The sequence below is a fragment of the Lepidochelys olivacea genome, assembly GCF_965140295.1.
Source record: "Lepidochelys olivacea isolate rLepOli2 genome assembly, chromosome: 10".
In the NCBI taxonomy this organism is placed as follows: Eukaryota; Metazoa; Chordata; order Testudines; family Cheloniidae; genus Lepidochelys; species Lepidochelys olivacea.
The window spans coordinates 54905164-54918501 of record NC_140420.1 but is presented as its reverse complement, the minus strand read 5'-3'; the positions used below and the strand labels follow the sequence as shown (position 1 = coordinate 54918501).

General features: G+C 43.7%; 1 protein-coding gene across 1 annotated transcript in view; it reads right to left on the bottom strand.

Annotated features, from left to right (window-relative positions):
• OTUD7A (OTU deubiquitinase 7A) overlaps positions 1–13338 on the bottom strand; it is a 250890-nt gene that overhangs the window by 62706 nt on the left and 174846 nt on the right. The window contains exon 7 of the mRNA XM_084640497.1: positions 8263–8481. Coding sequence (XP_084496623.1) covers positions 8263–8481 — 219 coding nt within the window. The remainder of the gene's footprint in view (positions 1–8262; positions 8482–13338) is intronic.

Here is a 13338-nt window from a genome sequence, read left to right as displayed (position 1 = left end):
GTTTGCCAATTTGACCATGTGCTTGATTGGTTGGTTGTTTGAAAGGTGTGAATTGGGAGTGCTTTGTTCCAGGTGAGCCTTGAGTGGGCCTGACTGCTATAAAAAGCCAGTCAGCTGCGAACCAGCTGAGCGGCGAACAGAGGGAGTTCACCTGGGGAAAGCCCACCGAGGCTTACATCTTGGCGGCTTCTCTGAGTAGTTACTACAACTCCTGAGGAAGCTCATAGAAGGAAGGTAACCTAGTGAGGAGGGCTTTAAACTAGGTTCACCGGGGGAAGGAGACCAAAGCCCTGAGGTAAGTGGGGACGCGGGATACTGGGAGGAAGCACGAGCAGGAGAACGCGAAAGGGGGGGGGGGGCTCCTGCCTTATACTAAGAAAGCAGGACAAACAGTAAGTTATCTCAAGTGTCTTTACACAAATGCAAGAAGCCTGGGAAACAAGCCAGGAGAATCATAGAATCATAGAATATCAGGGTTGGAAGGGACCTCAGGAGGTCATCTAGTCCAACCCCCTGCTCAAAAGCAGGACCCATCCCCAATTAAATCATCCCAGCCAGGGCTTTGTCAAGCCTGACCTTAAAAACTTCTAAGGAAGGAGATTCCACCACCTCCTTAGGCAACGCATTCCAGTGTTTCACCACCCTCATAGTGAAAAAGTTTTTCCTAATATCCAACCTAAACCTCCCCCACTGCAACTTGAGACCATTACTCCTTGTCCTGTCCTCTTCCACCACTGAGAATAGTCTAGAACCATCCTCTCTGGAACCACCTCTCAGGTAGTTGAAAGCAGCGATCAAATCCCCCCTCATTCTTCTCTTCCGCAGACTAAACAATCCCAGTTCCCTCAGCCTCTCCTCATAAGTCATGTGTTCCAGACCCCTAATAATTTTTGTTGCCCTTCGCTGGACTCTCTCCAATTTATCCACATCCTTCTTGAAGTGTGGGGCCCAAAACTGGACACAGTACTCCAGATGAGGCCTCACCAATGTCGAATAGAGGGGGACGATCACGTCCCTCGATCTGCTCGCTATGCCCCTACTTACACATCCCAAAACGCCATTGGCCTTCTTGGCAACAAGGGCATACTGCTGACTCATATCCAGGTTCTCGTCCACTGTCACCCCTAGGTCCTTTTCCGCAGAACTGCTGCCTAGCCATTCGGTCCCTAGTCTGTAGCGGTGCATTGGGTTCTTCCGTCCGAAGTACAGGACCCTGCACTTATCCTTATTGAACCTCATCAGATTTCTTTTGGCCCAATCCTCCAATTTGTCTAGGTCCCTCTGTATCCTATCCCTGCCCTCCAGCGTATCTACCACTCCTCCCAGTTTAGTATCATCCGCAAATTTGCTGAGAGTGCAATCCACACCATCCTCCAGATCATTTATGAAGATATTGAACAAAACCGGCCCCAGGACCGACCCCTGGGGCACTCCACTTGACACCAGCTGCCAACTAGACATGGAGCCATTGATCACTACCCATTGAGCCCGACAATCTAGCCAACTTTCTACCCACCTTATAGTGCATTCATCCAGCCCATACTTCTTTAACTTGCTGACAAGAATACTGTGGGAGACCGTGTCAAAAGCTTTGCTAAAGTCAAGCTACAGTACATCCACTGCTTTCCCTTCATCCACAGAACCAGTAATCTCATCATAGAAGGCGATTAGATTAGTCAGGCATGACCTTCCCTTGGTGAATCCATGCTGACTGTTCCCGATCACTTTCCTCTCATGTAAGTGCTTCAGGATTGATTCTTTGAGGACCTGCTCCATGATTTTTCCGGGGACTGAAGTGAGGCTGACTGGCCTGTAGTTCCCAGGATCCTCCTCCTTCCCTTTTTTAAAGATTGGCACTACATTAGCCTTTTTCCAGTCATCCGCGACTTCCCCCGTTTGCCACGAGTTTTCAAAGATAATGGCCAATGACTCTGCAATCACAGCAGCCAGTTCCTTTAGCACTCTCGGATGCAACTCGTCCGGCCCCATGGACTTGTGCACGTCCAGCTTTTCTAAATAGTCCCTAACCACCTCTTTCTCCACAGAGGGCTGGCCATCTATTCCCCATGTTGTGATGCCCAGCGCAGCAGTCTGGGAGCTGACCTTATTCGTGAAGACAGAGGCAAAAAAAGCATTGAGTACATTAGCTTTTTCCACATCCTCTGTCACTAGGTTGCCTCCCTCATTCATTAAGGGGCCCACACTTTCCTTGGCTTTCTTCTTGTTGCCAACATACCTGAAGAAACCCTGGAAGTCCTGGCACAGTCAAGGAATTATGATGTGATTGGAATAACAGAGACTTGGTGGGATAACTCACATGACTGGAGTACTGTCATGGATGGATATAAACTGTTCAGGAAGGACAGGCAGGGCAGAAAAGGTGGGGGGAGTTGCACTGTATGTAAGAGAGCTGTATGACTGCTCACAGTTCTGGTATGAAACTGCAGAAAAACCTGAGTGTCTCTGGATTAAGTTTAGAAGCATGAGCAACAAGGGTGATATTGTGGTGGGAGTCTAGACCACTGGATCAGGGGGATGAGGTGGACAAGGCTTTCTTCCAGCAACTAACGGAAGTTACTAGATCGCAGGCTCTGGTTCTCATGGGAGTCTTCAATCACCCTGATATCTGCTGGGAGAGCAATACAACGGTGCACAGACAATCCAGGAAGTTTTTGGAAAGTGTAGGGGACAATTTCCTGGTGCAAGTGCTGGAGGAACCAACTAGGGGCAGAGCTCTTCTTGACCTGCTGCTCACAAACCGGGAAGAATTAGTAGGGGAAGCAAAAGTGGATGGGAACCTGGGAGGCAGTGACCATGAGATGGTTGAGTCAGGATCCTGACACAGGGAAGAAAGGAGAGCAGCAGAATACGGACCCTGGACTTCAGAAAAGCAGACTGACAACCTCAGGGAACTGATGGGCAGGATCCCCTGGGAGAATAACATGAGAGGGAAAGGAGTCAAGGAGAGCTGGCTGTATTTTAAAGAATCCTTATTGAGGTTACAGGGACAAACCATCCTGATGTGTAGAAAGAATAATAAATATGGCAGGCGACCAGCTTGGCTTAACAGTGAAATCCTTGCTGATCTTAAACACAAAAAAGAAGCTTACAAGAAGTGGAAGATTGGACAAATGACCAGGGAAGAGTATAAAAATATTGCTCAGGCATGCAGGAGTGAAATCAAGAAGGCCAAATCACACCTGGAGGTGCAGCTAGCAAGAGATTTAAGAGTAACAAGAAGGGTTTCTTCAGGTATGTTAGCAACAAGAAGAAAGTCAAGGAAAGTGTGGGCCCCTTACTGAAAGAGGGAGGCAACCTAGTGACAGAGGATGTGGAAAACCTAATGTACTCAATGCTTTTTTTTGCCTCTGTCTTCACAAACAAGGTCAGCTCCCAGACTGCTGCATTGGGCAGCACAGCATGGGGAAGAAGTGACCAGCCCTCTGTGAAGAAAGAAGTGGTTCAGGACTATTTAGAAAAGCTGGACAAGACCATGGGGATGGATGCGCTGCATCCGAGAGTGCTAAAGGAGTTGGCGGATGTGATTGCAGAGCCATTGGCCATTATCTCTGAAAACTCATGGTGATCGGGGGGAGGTCCCGGACAACTGGAAAAAGGCTAATGTAGTGCCCATCTTTAAAAAAGGGATGGAGGAGGATCCGGGGAACTACTGGCCAGTCAACCTCACCTCAGTCCCTGGAAAAATCATGGAGCAGGTCCTCAAGGAATCAATTCTGAAGCACTTAGAGGAAAGTGATCAAGGACAGTCAGCATGGATTCATCAAGGGCAAGTCATGCCTGACTAATCTAATCGCCTTCTATGATGAGATAACTGGCTCTGTGGATGAGGGGAAAGCAGTGGACTTGTTGTTCCTTGACTTTAGCAAAGCTTTTGACATGGTCTCCCACAGTATTCTTGCCAGTAAGTTAAAGAAGTATGGGCTGGATGAATGGATGATAAGGTGGATAGAAAGCTGGCTAGATTGTCGGGCTCAATGGGTAGCGATCAGTGGCTCCATGTCTAGTTGGCAGCCGGTATCAAGTGGAGTGCCCCAGGGGTCGGTCCTCGGGCTGGTTTTGTTCAATATTTTCATAAATGATCTGGAAGATGGTGTGGATTGCACCCTCAGCAAGTTTGCAGATGACACTAAACTGGGAGGAGAGGTAGATACGCTGGAGGGTAGGGATAGGATACAGAGGGACCTAGACAAATTAGAGGATTGGGCCAAAAGAAATCTGATGAGGTTCAACAAGGACAAGTGCAGAGTCCTGCACTTAGGACGGAAGAATCCCATGCACCGCTACAGACTAGGAACCAAATGGCTAGGCAGCAGTTCTGCAGAAAAGGACCTAGGGGTTATAGTGGATGAGAAGCTGGATGTAAAAGTCAACAGTGTGCCCTTGTTGCCAAGAAGGCCAGTGGCATTTTGGGATGTATAAGTATGGGCATTGCCAGCAGATCGAGGGACGTGATCGTTCCCCTCTATTCGACATTGGTGAGGCCTCATCTGGAGTACTGTGTCCAGTTTTGGGCCCCACACTACAAGAAGGATGTGGAAAAATTGGAAAGCATCCAGCGAACGGCAATGTCACGGTTTTTCCCCCACTCTGAACTCTAGGGTACAGATGTGGGGACCTGCATGAAAAACCTCCTAAGCTTATCTTTACCAGCTTAGGTCAAAACTTCCCCAAGGTACAAAATATTACACCTTGGACTGGCCGCTACCACCACCAAACTAATACTGGTTACTGGGGAAGAGCTGTTTGGACGCGTCCTTCCCCACAAAATACTTCCCAAAACCTTGCACCCCACTTCCTGGACAAGGTTTGGTAAAAAGCCTCACCAATTTGCCTAGGTGACTACAGACCCAGACCCTTGGATCTTAAGAACAATGAACAATCCTCCCAACACTTGCACCCCCCCTTTCCTGGGAAATGTTGGATAAAAAGCCTCACCAATTTGCATAGGTGACCACAGACCCAAACCCTTGGATCTGAGAACAATGAAAAAGCATTCAGTGTTTTACAAGAAGACTTTTAATAAAAAAATAGAAGTAAATAGAAATAAAGAAATCCCCCCTGTAAAATCAGGATGGTAGATATCTTACAGAGTAATTCGATTCAAAAACATAGAGAACCCCTCTAGGCAAAACCTTAAGTTACAAAAAAGATACACAGACGGAAATAGTTATTCTATTCAGCACAATTCTTTTCTCAGCCATTTAAAGAAATCATAATCTAACACATACCTAGCTAGATTACTTACTAAAAGTTCTAAGACTCCATTCCTGGTCTGTCCCTGGCCAAGACGACTACAGACAGACACAGACCCTTTGTTTCTCTCCCTCCTCCCAGCTTTTGAAAGTATCTTGTCTCCTCATTGGTCATTTTGGTCAGGTGCCAGCGAGGTTACCTTTAGCTTCTTAACCCTTTACAGGTGAGAGGAGCTTTCCCCTGGTCAGGAGGGATTTCAAAGGGGTTTACCCTTCCCTTTATATTTATGACAGGCAACAAAAATGATTAAGGGACTCGAACACATGACTTATGAGGAGAGGCTGAGAGAACTTATGAGGAGAGGCTGGGATTGTCTGCGGAAGAGAAGAATGAGGGGGGATTTGATAGCGGCTGTCAACTACCTGAAAGGTGGTTCCAAACAGGATGGATCTAGATTGTTCTCAGTGGTAGCAGATGACAGAATGAGGAGTAATGGTCTCAAGTTGCAGTGGGGAAGGTTTAGGTTGGATATTAGGAGAAACTTTTTCACTAGGAGGGTGGTGAAACACTGGAATGGGTTACCTAGGGAGGTGGTGGAATCTCCTTCCTTAGAGGTTTTTAAGGTCAGGCTTAACAAAGCCCTGGCTGGGATGATTTAGTTGGGGATTGGTCCTGCTTTGAGCAGGGGGTTAGACTAGATGACCTCCTGAGGTCCCTTCCAACCCTGATATTCTATGATTTGTTAAACATTTCCTACAGCTATAGAAAAATTCACAAAACTCTGTCTATCTAGAAATCACTGTTTATTCCTGTATTGTTTGCGCATTGTATTAAGTTGTATTAAGTTAATCATCGGTCTAATCATAATTAATTTCTATATTAACTTAAAAAGAGGTATAAAGATGGAGCTGTGCAAAAGGATGAGCATATTCTAAGATCATTTGTTTTCTTGCAGCCAATAAATACCACGTGTGTCATGAACAACTGAGACAATGTACTGAATGTAATGAGTGAAATGAAACTCTTTCTTTAGTATGGCTGCTATTTTGCACCATAAGGAAGCTTCTAATTACAGTCATCTGATTTTATGGTTGACTAGAGCTGAGGAAATAACTCAAAGAATCATTCATAAATATTCACTTGAATAAAAATTGAACTGGAACTTTTACTTCTGTGATTGGCCCAAACCCAAAGGGGTTCAGAGATATGAGAAAATGCAAAAGAAAAATATGTATTAAATACTTTTGAACTTCACAAAACAGTTTTAGTTTGGATTCAGTTTGATTCTTGGTCAACAATTTGAATCAGTATTTATTCTACTCTAATGGTTGTCGGTCTCTATTTTCATTAAGTTTTAGTTATAACTACTCATGGGGCTGAGCTGCAAAATTCAGGTCTGGAGTTCAACATCCCCCATTCAAAGTTCAGTGGTGTTCATATTCAGCGTTTTGCTCATTACCTGGTCATCTGTAATTGTGAAATTTAGATACACGTTTGGGTCTGGATTTTATATACCCCATGCCCGTATACTATTTGGATTTGGGCTTCCAGTTCACTCCATCTCGAGCCAATAACTGTGTATTAAATGAAAATATAGCATTTTAAAATAAGTCATTGCAAATAGATCCATTATAAAATATGTTGTATTAGAAAAATGTTTACTATGTTATGCAAAAGGTGCTGTATCAGCAGAAGACAGTACTGCTCAGTGCAGATTCCATACTTTCTTACGGTTAAGGAAGTAATAAATATGGAAGTATTTATTACATGTAATTTCTCTTGATTTTCAGAAGTAAATTTCTTCTAGTGCACACATGTTATAGAATCAATTAACTCCATATTTTAACAGATGGCTTCCTACACATTTTTAAAATGACATGACACCATGTACACCACCCTGTAAAACTACAATGTAAGCAAATCAACCATGACAGAATTTTCAGTGTAGAGGAAGAAGAAGAAAAAACTTTACACTAACTGTTTCTGATACAATGCCCTTTAAATTCTGGGGCAAATCCTACCCAAATGACAAAATGCGTTTCAAAATGTAAAGGTTTTGATGTAAGATTAAGGAAAGACAAGAGACGTAGCTGCAATGAGTGACACTGATGTTCCATTTATGCCAATGCAGAAGGAGTACACTTGAGCAAGCACTACTCTTACAGTGGCTAGTGAAGCAATTTACTTGGAAGCTCATTAGAGCCTAAGAATGAGACAAGGCAGAGTGGGGACTGGGCATTTGAAGCAAGAGATGTAGGAGGTTCATACAAGGAGTGTGGTCTTTGGCGCTCCTTGGAGTTCGCAGCTATGTCCGCTGTCCCTCAAATTATGGCAATCTCCAAATGTCATCAGCAGAGCCAGGATTGAAACCCTGGCTGTCTCTCAATAGCATGTTGCTATCTAACTTCCACCTCAGAGTCTCTCATTCATTAAATATTATTTACAATAGAATGTTCTTAAACATTTTTTGCTAGTTTTAAATTCAATTTCACATGCAACTTTTAAATGTAGATTTAATATGGGACCTAACTAATATTTATTATTTTTATATATACACACACACATATAAAAATCATAAATCTCTCTATTTTATGCTTCATTTAATCTTTATAGCTCAAAGCACTTCACAAAGCAAATAAATATCATTATCCCCATTTTATAGATGGGGAAACTGCGCCACAAGGATAGTGCTATAAATGATCCCAAACTCTACTGACTGATGGCATTCAATGGGTTACAGCATTCTCTCCCCTTTCCCTCCCCCTGATCAGTCTCACTCTCCTGGCCTATCATTCTCCTTCCCCTCCTCTCCTCTTTTCTCTCTCAGTTTCCCTGTTTTATTAAACCAATCTGCCACTAATTACTGCAGAGACTTAAAGATGGAGCTGGGAACTGCATGTGATATTCCAAAGAACACGGTATTTGTTTTTGATTGCTCACATTTATTTCTGGTGCAGGATGCGCCAGCTGCAGTAATGAAGTGTGATCGAAGAATGTTAAAGCAAGTGTCAGATCACACAACTGCTGCCATCCAGAGCATTCACTCACCTGCTTGTTCCAAAGCAACCATTGTTGCCTGTTCGATTAAGTCACGTTCAATGAAGCTTCTGAAATCTTCACTGTACACGCTAAGATCTGGTAGCTGGAATGTGTATATAGGCATCTCCAAAGGAAACTGTTCATTGCTGCATTCATTTGCTACATGTGATCGAGCAAGGGAGACTATGGCTGAGCTGGCATGAGAAATACCTCTGGAGAGTCGTTTTTCTGTGGAGGAACCCAAGACAGATTGAGGGAAGTAAGAACATTACAACAAGAGTCATGATTTTATGACAATACTTTCTTCATCCTAAAAATAGGCAAGTGGAAGGTGGTGGTACAATTGACATATGAGACCAGGAAGAATGCCTCCCCGTCTTTCCTATGATGGTATTTTATCAACAAATGAACTCATTCCAAATGCAACTCCATTTCCATCATTTGAGGACTTACTATTTATTATTATTGTTATTTACCACCATTTTGCTGGGCACTGTCAAACATAAAAGAACACATGGTTCCTACTCTGAAGTTGTGCACATTACAGATTAACATGGCTCTGACTGGACAGATTAACTTTTAAAACAATGACTGGTGAAAGAAGTGCTTCTGTAGAATTGGGTTTTGGAGAATTGTGTTCAAGGATTTATTTGAAGAAATATATACTAGTAGATTGTGACAGACCATAACTATTATATATTTCAAACCCTTAAGTTTGGTTAACTTGTTAAGGATCAAATGAAATTCAGCACACAACCATCATCTCACATCACTCCAAACATCAAACATACCACATTCTGCTTTAATCTCAAAAGTTGACTCAGAAGTAATCTCAACATCATTATTCTGCTATAAAGACAAGTTCGCTTTATATGCCCTGATCCTAAGAATAAAAGGCAGTTCACAGAGAATGAAGAATAGTGCAAGCCTATATTAAGGAAGAACCTTATTTTATAAAAAACCAAAACCACAAAAACAAACAAACAATGGGACCCTTTGTCCTATTTTGCTATAAATCCTTATTGAAATTCAATGAAAACATCTACTCAATGTACAGAGGAGAGGTCAGCAAGGCAAACAAAACATAGGGATCTACAAAGAGTGTGCTAGAAAGCACTGCTGACATTATTATAATGCCAGTATTATAGTTCGATGACACACCCTTACCAGGAACACTATGTTCAGTTCCAGTAACCTTATATCCAAAAAGACAGAAATAGAACAAGTCCAAAAACAGAGTGGGAGGAAAAAAAGATTAGAGCATGGAAAACCTTCTGTATGAAGAGATATTGAAAAGATGGAGACGGTTTAGAGAGGAAATGAGCAAGAAGGATCTGAGAGAGTTTTAGAAAATGATGAATGGATAAGGTCAGTATCATGCACTTATTTACCTCTCCCAATACACGCACAAGTAGTTATTCGATAAAACTGATAAAAAGATATTTTAAAAAACAGAACAGAGGCCATCTGTGGAACGAACAGCCATAAAACATCATGGAGACCCAGAGCTTGGTAGCATTAAAATAAACAACTAGACATGGATATAGGATAAAAAGTATACCCACAGTTGCACGAGATAAAATAATTTTAAAAGTTTAAGTTGTCATACTTCAGCAAAAGTCAATAATAACTGTTTGGCTTTAGGAAGAAACTCCCTAAAGGCAGGTCCATTGTCCAGCCATGGCAGAAGAAACACAGCAGGCAATGGATGTGGTTTATTGAGATGCAACTTTATTCACTTCAAATATATGGGTGTACCTGGCAATAAATTGTACAATGCAGGTCATCATTATTTACTTAATCATTTCCACATAATCCTCAACCTGGTTCCAGCCATCTCATAAGAAAGTTAAGGGAGCTAGAACAGGAGGGGGTGTTGGCTCCCTGCTAAAACAGATGTAGGACGCCCAGCCCTGACCCCCCATTTCCTTAGCTCCCTTAAGGGATGCTTTATTTTACATCCTTTTCCAATCCATTTTACCCAATAACCATATCCCTTCCATAATGAGTATCTGCCCTGAACATCTGCCACAAGGAGGTGCCAGCAATTCCATTTGGCTGTGAACTCCCCCCAACCCCTTACCTGCAATCAGGCTCCACACATTCACTGATTCCTTCCTTAATATCAGACAAAAATGTACCCATTTCCCAGTTGGATAGGTGTGCCCCATCCTCTGAATAACTTGCTTGGCAAGAAAGATATGTCTGGATAAAACCCCCCTTGGGTACTTATGAATTTAGCTACCTTCTTATTTGTATACCTCTTGGTCTTAACACTACCCCTGGAGGCTTCACTGCTCCCCACCACACTCTGCGCTGTAACATGTCAGACCAAATAGTTGCCACACCCACACCCAGAAAAATCTTGCCTCATCCCCAAATCCCTCTTATCAAGACAACCCCCTTACAACTTCCCAAATTATTTTCGCCAACGTGAACAATCATCACATCCAGGGCCTGCTCCCAGCCTGCCGAAGAGTGTACAAGGGGCATCAGCAGGTCCCAGAGCATGCCCCTCCTTGACTAATTCCCTTGCTCCTTGTAGAGTGCCCCTCCATCCATGCCAACTCAGAGATGCCTCACTAGTGAGGCCCAGAAGTGAACCTGTGGGCCAAATGCACAATATTATGCCCACCCAGCCAGTCACCAACTCCTGGGGTTTTTCATGTGATCCTAAAGGAAGGAATAAACATGAAGAGTTTAGCACATAAACTACTGAATTATCTTCAACAGGGGCCTTCCACCTTGTATACATTGGAATGTTACCATCAATAGGCTCAATGTATTAGGTTCCCATTCCAAGTTGTGATGGGGGTGTAGCCAGAGCAACCCTGAACGAATTCACCAGAGGAGCCTCAACAGTATGCATTTTTTGACATTGCCATGAACTGAAATTTCATTCTGCAAGATAATTCCCTTGCCCATGAAGAAAGAGGAGCACCTACACAAGTCTGACTGGTATATGATGGCAAATCCCAGCCTTTCCCATGGCCTTGCAGTATTATAACTCTCTATGACATAACTTAATTCGTTTGTTGGCACTCAGAGTCAGGAAGTCAGCTCCCTCCACAGATCCCCAAATGCCCAAGCCCTATCTAAATCCTTCCTTGCTGAACCCTGTATTATCTCTGATAGTGATGTAGCTCTACCCCAAATCACCCCCAGCGTCATTCCCACACTTCCAGTACAACCCTGGATGTTCAAGGTGCTAGTAGTGTTGCATTGAACAAAAACGGTCAATACCAGAATCACGCTTCTCGGAGGTCTCACTGCACCCGAATGGGTTCCTCACTGGTTCTCTGTACCAAGTCTCAAGTTCTGCCCACTTCACACTCTGAGTGACTGAAGAACTGCCCATTACCAGCCCCTTCCTGAATTGCCTCCTTCACCCCGACTTCATTCTTGTAAGTAATCACTGCCATGAGGTATGGAAAAAGGTCCCGCAGGGCTGTACTCCACTCAGCTTTCAGGTCTGACTCTGGCACCCAATCCTCTCTTCAAGGAAACCCTAACCTACTGTCTCAGGGATTGTCCAACACTCAGTAAAACCTCCATCTTTTAATTTCCCCTCAGTTAATTGGCTCTAAGGAGGCTGACAACAGCCAAGTATAAAACACCCAAACCCAGGACACCACCTGGCGTGTGAAATTGTGGATGCTATAACTTTTCATTCATGCAAAGTAATCGTGGATACCTCAGAAAAGATTGCAAGCTTGTTAGCGAGGGATAGGTTACACACTGCAATGAAACCTCATTCCCCATTAACTTCCACTGGAGTGAACGTTTGCCTGTGAATTGCAGCCCAGAGTAAGTGGTGAGCGTCTCTAGCTGGGGACACGCTGCTACTTTACATCTATCAGATTCTATGATTGCAGAGTGGACATTTAAAGTCAGCTGATCGTAGTGTCCTGCATTTCCTATGGCATTCCTGCTGGAAGGCAGCAGGGATAGTAAACTGCCTGAGGGCACAGCCCTGTGATCCTGCCAGTGTATGAATGAAACAGATACCTGCTGTGACATACCAGGGTATAATCCAGACTAATGAGCAGCTGTGTCATCCCTGCCCTGCAACCTTGGGAGCCTTACAATGCCTTGCTGAAGTAGCTCCCACCTGGGCTGCTCAACAGCCTGCCAGCCACACCCTGAGTGTTTGTGTGTAACTGCAGCCTGCCAGCCACACTTGGGTTACACTCTGGCTCTCACCAGCCTTGGTTATATTGCAAGGTGACCCCAACACTCACCCAGTCTCAATAGAGGACATACATTTCTGGGGGTGGGGGGGGGAATGTATGTCCTGTACTGCCCAGCTCTCTCCTGGACAGTACAAGTTATATTAGGTCTTTTATTTCTTTAAAAGGAGTAATATGCACACAACTTGCCACCCCAGAATGGAGTTTCCCAGACACCTCCATTTAAAAACACACTGGATTAGATAAAACAACAAAACAAAGAAATAGATTTTAAGCGAGTACAAGTAACGAGGCATAAAAGTCAGAAATGGTTACAAAAATAAAGATAAAATGCTACTGATGCCTAACTTAAAGCCATGTTAAATTCAAAGCAAAGTTCTCATCGCATACTTGCAGCAGTCTTACTGACCAAACTTCTTAGGTCAGGATCCCTCCCCCAATCTAATGGCTGCTTCCTTTGTCCCTTCTGGTGCAGTGAATCAAGGGGCAGAGAGAGAGAGGGGGCTCTCTTGGGGTGTCTGCCCATTTTTTATAGTCCTCTCCCCCCTTTGAGAAGCATTTCCAGCTGGGAGCAAGGTGGGCAGTCGGTGTAGAAGAGAACTCCATGCTTTTCCTTTGCTAAAATGTAGATTTTTTTGCCCTTGCCCCCTTTCCCATCAAAGAATGGCCACTAAGCAGGCAACGGTCCATCAGCTTTGTTTACACCTGGATGAGGTGTCAACTTGCCCTTTGTCTTTGAAGAACTGGTTTAGTGGCTTCCCAGACTCCTCTGGAAAACATACTTCTAGTCATGATCTCAACTTATGTTTAGAACTTCACATATAATGCTGCTACATGCATTTTGCCATGATATTATTGATCAGCAAATTTTGAGTTTTTAAATGATACCTCACAA